At 43.5% G+C, this 13085-nt stretch overlaps 1 protein-coding gene across 1 annotated transcript; it reads left to right on the top strand.

Annotated features, from left to right (window-relative positions):
- Positions 1-679: 679 nt before the first annotated feature.
- Positions 680-11963, top strand: LOC137603778 (actin-related protein 2-B). Its single transcript, XM_068327534.1, has 9 exons — positions 680-836; positions 2332-2442; positions 4140-4355; positions 4877-4949; positions 5371-5507; positions 5616-5765; positions 6767-6912; positions 8400-8532; positions 10508-11963. Exons 1-9 carry the CDS (start codon positions 789-791, stop codon positions 10676-10678), a joined length of 1185 nt encoding a protein of 394 aa, XP_068183635.1. The 5' UTR covers positions 680-788; the 3' UTR covers positions 10679-11963.
- Positions 11964-13085: the final 1122 nt, after the last annotated feature.

Here is a 13085-nt window from a genome sequence, read left to right as displayed (position 1 = left end):
GGACTGCTTGGTCGTTCATTCATGCAGGTCAAGATCCTTGTGTCCTCATTCCTGAAGTAGGGAGAGTCCATGAGTAAAGACCACGTGGAATGATCACGGCGTACATGCTCCATCTGCTGGCCATTGTCAGTATTTAAAAAATTCAAAATTATTAATTTCATTAAAAAAATTAAACTTCATGAAGTCATGGTACCCTCAGTTTGATGAACTAATTGCATTAATTCCAATATATAATAAAGTTTTTAAATTAGTAACCAGATAATCTTACATTAAACTCACCAATTTTCTCCATGCTTTATCGGGTATTTATTTCTATTGTAAAACGTGTTAGATCAATAGCACTAATTTAACACTAACATAACTTTGTTTGTGCAGTTAAAGAACTTGGTGCGTTTTTTGTAATTTCAAAATTATTACATCAGACATTCTCAGCTTTAATTTCTTGTTTACAACGTCACACTCTCTTTTTAATGTATGATAACAGAAACAGAATCACAACTCCTATAGTTAATTAACGTCAACCTTTTTTCTTTTTTTAAAAGACGCTAAATGATTGATTTTAAGACTTGTAGGATGGACGGATTGATAACATGTAGCGGTGGGCATGTGTTGTAGGCGGGGTTTGGGGTGGGCGGGGCTTGGGGGAAGGAGGGGAGGGAGGGCTGTCAGCCGTACGGAACACCGGATGAGCACCCTTCCCTTCCTCCTCTCGGACCGGTTGGCGTGTCTTCCTTCCGGCTTGCCGAAGAAAGTTGAGGGAGGTTCTGCGGCATCTGGGCTTTTATATAATGGACAGCCAGGGAAGGAAAGTGGTGGTCTGTGACAATGGGACGGGGGTAAGTCGCGCTCGTCCGTTCGAGGCGCTCTCAATCCGTCACCTCCTTCCCGCAGCGACGGCGTTCCGAACGGTTTGCAGAAACAGGAAGTGAGGCTGTCAGCGACGAAGCTAACTAGTGCTAACGGGGCGGGGAGCTAGCTACCCTGATAGCCAGCAAATTTTCATTCATCCAGACTTGACGCGGAAATAGGACACCGAGTGAGCGTTAGCGTCTGGACATGAGCCAAGCAAACAGTTATCACATCGAAATGAACCCTCACGTTAAAGCAAACAAATAATTGCTAATTTCCACTATTTCTAAGCTAAGGTAGCAAGCTAACCTGGTAGTCTATGGCTAGCATTTTACAGCTGACTTGAACTGTCTGGCAGCTGTGGTCATTTCGGTGATTTTTTTTTCTTTTTTTCGGCAAGAATTGTGCAAATTTCCTGGTCTTTGGCGCAGTGCATTCCGTTTAATTATTAAGCACAGTGGCTAGATTGTTCCACCACAACCCGTCGTATGCTAGGTATAACATTAACCAGGCCGTCAGGTTGACTTGAGAAACCTCCTTTACTTCCCGTCACATAATGAGCGGTTGATAAGGTCTTCGCGTCTTGAAAACGAGGCCCTGCTCAGAAGTGTTTTTGACATGTTTTGCCCGTTATACACGAGGATTTTGACAGTTGTTTCAAAAAAAAATGTGGGTGTGTTAACGTTGCGAAATACCTGTCACAGTCGTATGACATAATCACCTTCAAATCAACAACCTACACACCTACCACAAAACACTTTCCTCCAACCTGGTTGGTTTAATGTAGGTAATACAGTACTGTATATACTATTATCTCATGTCGTTACAACTCAACACTAGGCTTACACATTTTGATGATTTTGAAGAGATAATAATATGAAAAGTGTCATGAAATAAGTTCATTTTACTGTGTTGACATTGGAAGTCACACGTTGTTCCCGTTGCATATGTATGAATGTATTTGTCTATGCTGATGCAGCTGTATTCACATTCACCTGGTAACACACTGGTTCATTTGGGTAGCAGGGACTTCCTGTTTTACCGCTGTCAGAGGTCAAAGAGGATGTTGACTCAGGAATTGCGTTGTTGAGTTAATAGGAAGTGAGACGAGTGTGAACCTCAAACACATTTGTCACCACATGTTCACAACTTGATTCCTGTAATTTCAACTCCATGAACTTCATGTAGCTGCAAACAGTGGAATCGAACATAAACTATTTGAAATGTTCTCGGGATTTAGTGATAAATTGACCAAAAATGTAACAGCTGTATGCAAGATTATTTAAGATAATTTAGATCTGTAGTTTTGTGTATTGTTCATAAATAACACAATCACATCACAAAGAGTTCTTGTCTGATAATAATCCTATTATCAGACAACAGCAATGTTGTTTGGCTTCAGTGCATGAATTACCTCAACGGTACTAATGTGTTTCCTCATCGCTTCCTTTGTACGCTGCTTTTCTTTCTTGTCATTCTCAGTTTGTCAAGTGTGGCTATGCAGGCTCCAACTTCCCAGAGCACATCTTCCCTGCGCTTGTTGGGAGGCCCATCATACGATCCACAGCCAAAGTTGGAAACATTGAGATCAAGGTAACAACTTTTCCACCTGATGTTCCTGGAATAATCGTTTTTGTTTGAGCAAGATTTCTCCTCTATGGTCAGGAAACCAGAAATAAGAAAATGCGATATGGGACGAGGATCTGAAACCGTGCAAAGTCTTTCAGTAACATAAAGGCAGCACAGACTGAGTCCTAAATGTCAGCTATATTTTTTTTAGTGAGTTCCAATTAGAGAACCACAAGTTTTAACATTTAGAAACTCCTTTTGCACAAACAGTATCTCCAGTTCATTCCTGCAGATTTGAAATAACTGAATAGATCAAAATATTTCAGGTAAAGATCACAATAAGCTGACAGATTCCCATTATTTTAGCATGAAGTCTATCCCCATCCCACTTTTATGTTTATTTTTTTGTCATTTAATCTTATTTTAATATCTACCATCCTCTTCCTCCATGTGTTGTTCCCCTTGATGAAGTAGAATGCCCAGAAGATGGTAAGTTCAGGTTGGTGTGTGACCCCCATTTGCTCTGGAAAGTTATCATGGTTTGATCTCACTCAAAACACCCTGTCTTTATTTAGGTGGGGTTTTTTTGGTCTGGTTTGTTTGGTTCATTTGTCCCTTAACATTTTTTTACTCACACAATGATGACATTTTCTAAATCCCAACTAAAATGTGAATTTTTGGATTTGAGTGTGTTGTCGATTGAACGGGTGGCAGAGATTCTCACAGACATCTTACTTTGATGCAATCCTCTGCCCAGGCAGGCAGGCAGGCAGGCGGTGTTGCAGCTCCGGTGAATCATAGGCCAGCTGTTATCGGCGGAGTGCTAAAAGAGATTTTGGACCAATTCCATTTTCACAGTCTCTGATCTGCTGGGGCATCCTGACAGATAACAGCCCTCCGCCTCCAACCCTTCTGCTATTTAAGGACTGGGAGAAGTGCACTGTTTTTCAGCTGAAAAGTTAGAAAGCTTGTTGCCAAATGATGAATTTTATGCATCGCCACAAGCATGTTTTACTAAAGAAAAGGCCAGTTGACTGCATTCATCTTATTGTCTGCTATGTTTCACCTTAACTGGTTCAAAAGTCGTGCCAAAAACTCAAGGAGACATAGCTGTTAGTTGAAAGTTGGAGACAGTAGCGCTAGCATCTGTTTTTATTTTGACTTCTTTTATGGAGACCACATGGAGTCGATGCCTGAGAATGGTCCTTTGCTAATGCCAAAGCACACAGAATGAACCCATATAATGGCTGCCTTCAGTCAGCTTTTGATGTCTCCAAATGAAATGTGAGATGCTGGACTGTGTGGCTAACACTGGGCTCTAACCCACCGGTTGTTTACATTACAAGGCTGCTTTGCATGCAGCTAACTGAACAGCACTTTTACAAAAACTCCCAAACAAATGGTTGACCGTTGAGGGGAAACTGAAGTGTTCCCAGGTGTGGATGCATGGGGGGGGGGGTTGTTGTGCATGCTGGGTAATGGAGTTTTGAAAACATAAAGATCCGAGCAAGGACTTAACGTGTCTGTGGTCGATAAAAAATAACTGGTCTCAGGTGGAGCATGTGAAAATCTTTATTTATCTGAGACCAGCAGTTGGAGCTGGAGATTTCTGTACTGTCTGACGTGCTTATCCCTATTTCATGGTGAATCTGAATAATACAGGGAGGGATACAGCGCTTTTTATCTTAATTTGCGTTGACCCCTCACCTCTCTCGCTCCAGGACTTGATGGTGGGCGATGAGGCCAGCGAGCTGCGTTCCATGCTGGAGGTTAACTATCCAATGGAGAATGGCATCGTGAGGAACTGGGAAGACATGAAGCACCTGTGGGACTACACCTTCGGCCCGGAAAAGCTGAACATCGAGTCTCGCGACTGCAAGATCCTGCTGACCGAGCCGCCCATGAACCCCACCAAGAACCGGGAGAAAATCATCGAGGTAGGTCAACGTTAGGTTACGTGTACGTGTGAGAGGAAGGTCGGTCGGGATGAAGATTTTGTTTCTAACTCATGAACAGTTGACTATAAACACCAGGTGGTGGTTTCGCTTCAACTGTCAGATCCAAACTAAGCATTGTCATGGCGACATCCCCATCATGGTGTTTTGTTGCCCTGGGTGCCATGATGCAATAATTGATCAACTGCCACTACGTTTTGCATTACTGTGAGAATTTGTCACAGGGTTTTATTTTTACTCATCTGGAAACTATGTTCAGCAGAGGCATGAGCTAAACGGACTGCTTTCTATTCTGTGTGTGTAGCTTGAAGGCATTTGTGCCAGTTGTGCAAATTCTTTAAAAAAAAGAAGTGGAATTTAGGCTAATTTCAACTTTTCTTTCTGAGCTTCTGACAATATTTTCTACTCTCCTTCACTGAGATGCACTTGTTTTTTATTTCATTAGCCATTGGTTGTACTTCTTCTGTGCTTCTACGTCTGATGTTTTTCGGTCTCCCCTTCAGGTGATGTTCGAGAATTATCAGTTTGCAGGAGTCTACGTTGCCATTCAAGCGGTGCTGACACTGTACGCCCAAGGTAAGAAAACACGCTTGCACTGACGGCTTTAAAAAACACGTAACGGCATTTTACTTTTGATTTCCTGTCCGAAATCATGTGTCCTATAAATTACCTTTGCCCCGACACCAGAATGATTTCTGTTTGGCTTAGTTCAGTAGCTCAGACTCAGACGTTTTGTCACATTAATTTGTGTGGCAGCATTTATCTACCCCACCTTTGACAAATAGCTTGTGCAAAGATTTGAGACTGCTTTCCAGATATGACATTCTTTGTGTAGTGTAGACGGTCACATGAGCGTTACCTCACCCTGTTTCAATGGGGTGGTGCGGCAAACACGGAGCAAAGCAAACTCTGAATTCATTTGCTTCTGCATTTGGCTTGTTTTCGACACGTGTGTGTGTGTGTGTGTGTGTGTGTGTGTGTGTGTGTGTGTTTTAAGGCCTCCTGACTGGTGTGGTGGTGGACTCTGGCGACGGTGTGACACACATCTGTCCCGTCTATGAGGGTTTCAGCTTGCCTCACCTGACCAGACGTCTGGACATCGCAGGCAGAGACATCACCCGCTACCTGATCAAGGTGCTGAGGCAGTAAACAGCAACACAGCATTTTAATAATCCTGTACAAATGCATCCTTTTGATGGATTTAATATCAGCGACTTGCTGACCGTCATGAACCTCCTCCAGTTGCTGTTGCTGAGGGGCTATGCCTTCAATCACTCTGCGGACTTCGAGACGGTGCGCATGATGAAGGAGAAGCTGTGCTACGTGGGCTACAACATCGAGCAGGAGCAGAAGCTGGCGCTGGAGACCACTGTGCTGGTGGAATCATATACGGTACATCCTGATTTACAATATTCAAATCGGTTTCTTTGGTCGGAAAGCACCGAGGCTGACTGAACAAAATTTTGGGATATAAATGTCCTGATCAACATTGAATGTGCTCATCCCTTTTTGATTTCGTTGACTTCCTTGCAAGTAAAGGAGTTTTATTCCTGAACACCACTGGTGTTTTTTTCTGGAAAATAATGTATCCCAAAGGATTCATAATTCAAAGTGTCACTACTTTTGAAGCAGTCCAAACTAATCAGGTTACTAAATTTGTTCCTGTACCAAGAGCTAAGTGTGCTACCACATGGCAGCTGTTGGTTCAGTTGGCAGTTCCAGGCGGGGGCAGCGTTGCTGACTGACTATTTTCTGTGGGACTTAAACATATGGCGGCTGCAGCGCTACCGCTCAGTCAGGCTTGCTTTTCTTTCCAGGATCCTTTTCCCTGCAGAGGGAACCACAGAATCTAAACGCAGGTTCCTGAAACCTGTGTTCCTGCACGCCTTAGCGAGCACATGTTGTGTCTCAGAGCTCACTGACCATGAGTGTTTGGGTTAGTGCCGGCGACTGTGTGTCTTTAGACGTCTGCATACGTTTAAGTATCGTTTTGTGCGCCGAAAACAAGGAGGGCAATGTAACTGTGGCCGAAGGGCCCTGAACCGAGCATTACATCATTTCCTCTGTAGCCGCCTTGCGGAGGTGGCTAGGCTCCACTTCCTCCCACTACCCTCGGCTGAATGAAGCCTTTTTATATACGCACACGCATTCATTCTACTCAGTGTTGAACCTACACACTCTGTGCTTTAACTTACTGTAGTGTTAGCATTGCAGGGCCGCAGGAAAAACACACAAATCTTTTGTTTTTTAAGGCTTAACTGAGAATTCAAACATCGTTTTATCCAGCAGAAACCAAATCGCACTTGATATTTCATGGTTGTAGTGGAATCATACTCTCATATTCTCATTTCTCTCCTTCTCTTTTTCTTCTCATCCCTCCTACACGTCTCCAGCTGCCAGATGGTCGTGTGATCAAGGTGGGAGGAGAGCGCTTCGAGGCCCCGGAGGCTCTGTTCCAGCCTCACCTCATCAACGTGGAGGGTGTCGGCGTGGCTGAGCTCCTCTTCAACACCATCCAGGCGGCCGATATAGACACCAGGTGCAGCTAATGAAAGAGCACAGACGCACTTCACCGCCGGGACATATCAGCACACTTTACAGGAAATGTTTCCACTCTAGCAACACGCTAATAGCCAGCATTAACAACACTAACACACACACACACACACACACACACACACACACACACACACACACACACACACACACACACACACACACACACACACACACACACACACACACACACACAGACATAATGGTATTGGCCCAGCAGAACTCCCAATGAGGTAATAGAACGATTTGGACACAAAGTTAGTTCAAGGTCTTTATTTAAATTAGTTATAATGTCACATAAACCAGTCACAATTATTATACAATCGCTTGGGTCACAATTATTTTGCCTAATTTTTAAAATAATTTCTTATCTTTCGTATAAAAACACATGTTTTGCGCAGAAATGTCACTGTTCTGTCACTTTGTCCAGTTATTTCTCGACTGTTTGATGACTGGTGCTTCCTGATGATGTCATCTGGTCAGGCTACTTTAGATGACTTCATCTTTTAAGACACGTCCATTTTTGATGTGCGTCTATTGACATGAACACATTGAATGGTTTAGCGGATGCTTTGGGCTCATGTTGGATGAAAGGAGAATCAAACAGGAGAGTCTAAATTTCTGAAGGAGGCGATTTGTCGCATTTCCAGCAAAAAGCTAGTGGTCAAACCACTAACCCCCCCCCCCCCCAAGTCTGAAAAGTTCCGCCCATCTGGCAATGGGCTATTTTTGGAGCTTTAGAGATCTATTTGTATTAGACTGTTTTATAATGGCAGTGTTCTCGTTTGAGCACGTCCTCGCGTCTTTGACGCACATTTTTTGATGGGGAAGCATGATTGTCAGGCAGCGCGTGTCCCTGGGACGCCAGCTTTAAACGCACTTCCATTCAACAAAAATATTCACAATTTTTCCATTTCTCCACTTAAATTTCGAACCGGAAATTGCCATTTTGTTTTGATCTCGCGCAGGTTTCTTGTCACCTGCGTGATTCTGCCTTATTTAAAATCGACCGAACGGCAACACGACATCTGCTCATCTTACACGCTGCGGCGAGAGCGAGGAGTTATAGATCCTCCAGAGCAATCATAAGCTGTCACTTATACTTGGAGAGTTCTGTTGGGTTTCTCTGTCTGTTAATGCGTTTTGAAATGTTGGCCAATGTGATTAAGAGCTATACAAATACAGGTTGATTGATTATCACCATGCCTCCGAAACAATGAGGGCCTTCTTGTTTAGTTCTCATATTGTACTATTGGCAAAATTCAACTCTTGCATACAGCTTCTACCGTATTTTCTGTTATTACTTTTGGGATGCATAAATGTCATGTCGGGATGCACAAATTTTTCTTGAAGTGCATCTACTTTATTGAAGGATGCACTACTTTATAGTGGTAAAATGTTTCCTGACTGAGAGGTTAAGATATTTAATCTTCCCATCTTCCTGTTACCTTCTTCTCTCCCCATCTTCAGGCCTGAGTTCTACAAACACATCGTACTATCGGGAGGATCCACCATGTACCCGGGCCTGCCGTCCCGGCTGGAGAGGGAACTGAAGCAGCTGTACCTAGAGCGCGTGCTGAAGGGCGATGTGGACAAACTTTCGGTGAGACGTCAACCCTTAACTCGTCCTTTTTAGAATTACTCCGGGATCGGCATAAAACGGAGCGAAAAATCCAAATTCAGTTTATCCGTTGAACTTTCAGATGAGCAGAAGTGTCTCTTTACTGCAGCAGGGTTTTTTTTTTGGGTGCATGTGAAACAGCTTTTCCACTCGATGGTCTTCGTTTATTTAAGTTGACCTGGGTGGGGTTCACACGTGTGAGAGAGGCGTAAAGCTCCAACCACGGGAGACGTATTCAAGCCAGTCATGTGTGTAAATCAGCGTCTCCTTTGTCCTGATGGCCTTAAAGCCCAGTAAATACCAGAATAATTTTGATTTCTTTATAAACCAGCTTTCTGAAATTCATCTTAAAGGATTCGGAGTGAAATAAACGACGGTACAATGCCAGCAGATCTCCACCTGGTGGTGCCAGAGGTTAACAGACCGCCGGTTCACCAAACAGAAAACCTTAATGAATGTGGCGTTCGCTTACCGAGGGTAAATATTTGTTTTGGACAAAAACATTACATGTCCGGATAATTTGAGTAAGATCTCTTTCGTAAATCAACGTCTGCACAACTCACAAACAGTCGATTATACTCTTTTCTGCACACGACGAACTGCTTATTGCTTCAGAGAAGAAACGTCTGCATGCAGTGATGTTCATCACGTAGCCCAGGAGCAGCTACTCAGAGGCATACCTATCTTCTTCTGCTGAACACTTCAGCTTGAAAGAACTCGTGATGGTAAAAGTGGATTCAGATGTTCGCATGGGAAAAAGACATTTCATGAAAAACGTTCTAAACCAGTTTTGTTTGCAAATTTAATCGATTTATTGTTCTAAAGGCTAAAATAGTCAAATACAGCTTGCCTGCGCCGTTAGCAACTTTCGCCTTTTTTTTAATCTAGTTAAGCCAACTAGCCATCGATGATATCAGACGTTAGCATCCACCCTACACATATAGTTGAAATGGAAATGAGAAACTGACTATGGTGGGAAACGGCGCTCTGGTGTCGGTCCACTACAGACCAATGAAAAGCGTCTCCTTAGCTTGTCCCTCTGTTCCAGCTGACGGGTTGGTGCTGAGTCATTTTTAACAGTCGGACTTCGGTCCGTTATAACTTTTCACAGCCTTCAGCTGTTTCAAGTTGAATTCAGGTCAGCTCATCTCTGTGATAATAAGACAAAGTGCTTCTTTCAGCCTTTTCAGGAAATTCATTTGAACTTCCAGCTCCGGTGCTAATAAACTTTTTGCTTCTAGCTTTCCGTGCTGTGGATAAAATTGACTGCAGCTATCGTCTCGATCAGAACTCATCTTCCAGGTCGATGTTCTCGCGTTTGCCCCGGCAGCCGTTATAAAATTTGAATGTGCAAACACCAGCCCCGCTATCTGCTCATCTTGAAAAAGTCTTGGAAAGCGTTTCATTCAATGTTCCCAAAAAAAGAAATTTAAATGAGAGCCCTTGTTCTCTTTCCGTACCAAGGAAATCATTTTAATTATAAAAGGTTTTTGCATCTGCTCTCAGGCGGTGAGGAAATGTTGTTCACTTGAAAATTAAACGTGTTCTATAGTGGTGGCGGAGCGATCGGGGCTTCGTCTGCGTCAGTGACATGTATGCAATAACCTTTAAGGGCAATACTTCATTCATTACACCGTCCCTTCTGAAATATTTGGAGAAACAGGTTTATTTGTAGAAACGTCAGGCCGTCCCAAAGCGTGACCTTTAAAGTTGCCCTTTCGACATGAATGTAATCCCAGACTGACATCCGCCATCAGGGGAGTGGGTGATCTGTAGATGGTTTTGGAACTGGGCCTCTGTGGAGATTTCCAGGCGCTGCCTGGAATAAAACTTTCAAATCTTCCATCTCACGCGAGTTTAGAAGAAGTAGACGCGAGGATGTTTACGTTGCGTATGCCACACAGAAGGTGTGTGTGTTCTTACTAATGTGTGTGTGTGTCTCTGTGTCCCCGGGTAGAAATTTAAGATCAGGATTGAGGATCCTCCCAGGCGGAAGCACATGGTGTTCCTGGGCGGGGCCGTGTTGGCAGACATCATGAAGGACAAGGACAACTTCTGGCTGACCCGGGAGGAGTACCAGGAGAAAGGAGTCCGCGTGCTGGAAAAACTTGGCGTCACCGTCAGATAAAGCATTGGACGGACAGACACACACATAGACGTGCACACACACACATGCACACACGGCATACACACGTTTCCCCCTCACCCACATTGCAGAGTGTATATCTATTGTCCCTCTTCTTTCCCTTAATGTCCCTCAAACATCAGAGGGGTGGGATCGAGCTGTCACCTCCCTGCTACTCTGTTTCCTCCTCTCTTTCCTCTGTCTCCTCTCTCTCCTAGCTTCTGATTGGCTCACACTTGTCCTTGAAAAAGCCCAGAGAACCAGTCCCATCTTTGCAGATACACATCGAAACTTCTCTTTAAACTTAAAGCACCGAGCGGAAGGTGGATATCGTCCTGCAGAGGACGCTGCATGTGTATCTGCAAATGTGCGTGCATTGTGGGTAAAAAAATCGACAAGACGCCAAAACAAGGGTTTGGGAATTAACCCACCTCGATTGAGCCTCTGGAGGGGGTGAATTAAGTGTCTCACAATCATGGTCCATCACAAACACCCCCCCCCCCCAGGCCCTTTTTCAACATTGCTTTCACGTGAGGGAGAATTGATCACATTTTGTTTTTTTATAAGGATCGTTTTTATTTTCTGGGAGCGGGTCGCCTTTTTTTGTCTTTGCTTTTTTTTTCTTTTTTCTTCCCATTGACTTTTTCATTCGTTGCTGTGCACTACTACCACTGTAAATGGAGTGTATAATGGTAACAGAAGTTCCTCCATGTTTTTTATGAAGAAATTGATGGTTGATTGATCAAAGGACAAATACACAGAAGACCCCGGATCGTGACATCAGAGGCGAGACAGTGATGGGGTGTGTGTGCGTGTGTTGCCTCTGCCTCCTGTCTGGGTGTGTATCTCCAGCCGAATTTGGGCGAAAACGGTTGTTAAACGATATTGTAGACGGGCGACGATGCCCTCGCTCGTCGTATTCCTTCAGTATTCCTCCACCGAGACACAAAGGCGTTCGCAGGCTGACGGTGAGATGGATCTGAATCTGGACAAAAAAGGAAAACGTTATTTTGAGGATGTTGAAATGCCGTTGAGACCATATTATTTTCTCCGGTCTTTCATGCCTGACGGTTGATGAAAAGATTACTGGCGGCACTTCTATTTGAGTATGATAAATATGTTTTTTCCCTCTTTCCATGAACGTCTATCCAGTGCCAATTGCAGTTATTAACTGGATCTCTTCCTTTATTGTCTTTGTTTTTTTGTCACTTTTAGTTTTTATTTTCTTGTGTTCATAGCATAACTGCCTAACGCTGATTTAAATAAAGAAAAATGATTTATAAGGAAATTTGTGTGGCAGTTAAGTTTCTTTTGACAGAACTGGGACGTCTTTTAAAAACAAGAAAAAGGGATCTGAATATTCCTGAGTAAGTACAAGGTTTTCTCTGAACTGTTAAATACAGTATCTTTAAAGGCAATCTGACATTAAAATTCTTTTTTCGTGGGTTGAACCAACAGTTAAAACTTAGAAGGTTGAGTTTACAGCAGTATAAAACAGAAAAGCGGTAAATTGTCACATGAAAAACTGGAACCACTGGAACTTCTCGTTAAAATTTTAGCAAACATTTAATAAACTAGCTCCCACCAAAATTCTCCTAGCATCTCTAGTGTTGTGGAGCACTGGAAGCGAGATTACACTGATGGATAGATGACTACCAGAGGAGGACAGGATGGAGATGTGATGCAACTAAACCTCTGAACGGACCAGGAAGAGGAAATGGAACGGTGGCCAAGGACTGGCGCCACCAGAGGAAGAGGCTCTCTTTCCGTGCCTGAAATAAAAATCCCATCCAGACTCTTCCTACATTGTTCCATTTTAATCCCTCGACTCTTCCCTCTTAACCTTGAACTGCTTCCTGTGAATGGATGTTTAGACCCCTCACAACACCCCAACCCCATTGGAAGTTACTGAGAACAGTATTATCCTATAGGTTGGTGCAGTTTTAATGGTTTGGAGCTTTTTCTTTCGGAATTAATCTGGACTTTAGGGAAGTAAAACCCAATTTATGAGATTGAGATCATCTCAGTTATTAGATACATCTCTACTTAGACCCAAGTATCAAAAGTGACTGTTAAAAAAGACTTCAACACTAGGTCTTATCAGAGGACATGTTTTCCACAGGGTGGTGGTAGAGGGAGCTTTTCTTCAGTCGTCTTCAGAGGTTTATCCCAGGTGCAAGGCCTGAACTCACTCAGGCAACGCTTAAAGTAATTATCTGGCGCCTTGGAATCTTCACCCCTGTAACATCTCTGCACGACGCACCGGATTGACAAAAAAACAAGCGTTTCAAAAAGTAACGCTGCCAGGTTGCAAATACAGAAATAAAACCCCTCCACCCCCCAGAAGAAACCACAGCACCAGTGCTGCACAAGACATCCATTCCTGCAAACTTTTCCTGGTGAGGCAGCG

The sequence above is a fragment of the Antennarius striatus genome, chromosome 11, assembly GCF_040054535.1.
Source record: "Antennarius striatus isolate MH-2024 chromosome 11, ASM4005453v1, whole genome shotgun sequence".
NCBI lineage: Eukaryota > Metazoa > Chordata > Actinopteri > Lophiiformes > Antennariidae > Antennarius > Antennarius striatus.
Note: the sequence above shows the minus strand (reverse complement) of the source record. Positions and strands in the feature narration are given on the sequence as shown.

What these genes read in the sequence shown, in the direction of transcription:
- LOC137603778 (XM_068327534.1), top strand. Translation starts at nt 789, where the DNA reads ATGGACAGCCAGGGAAGGAAAGTGGTGGTCTGTGACAATGGGACGGGG. An exon ending in TTGGAAACATTGAGATCAAG is followed by an intron (nt 2,443 to 4,139) that starts GTAACAACTTTT and finishes CTCTCGCTCCAG; the next exon opens with GACTTGATGGTGGGCGATGA. An exon ending in TCACCCGCTACCTGATCAAG is followed by an intron (nt 5,508 to 5,615) that starts GTGCTGAGGCAG and finishes AACCTCCTCCAG; the next exon opens with TTGCTGTTGCTGAGGGGCTA.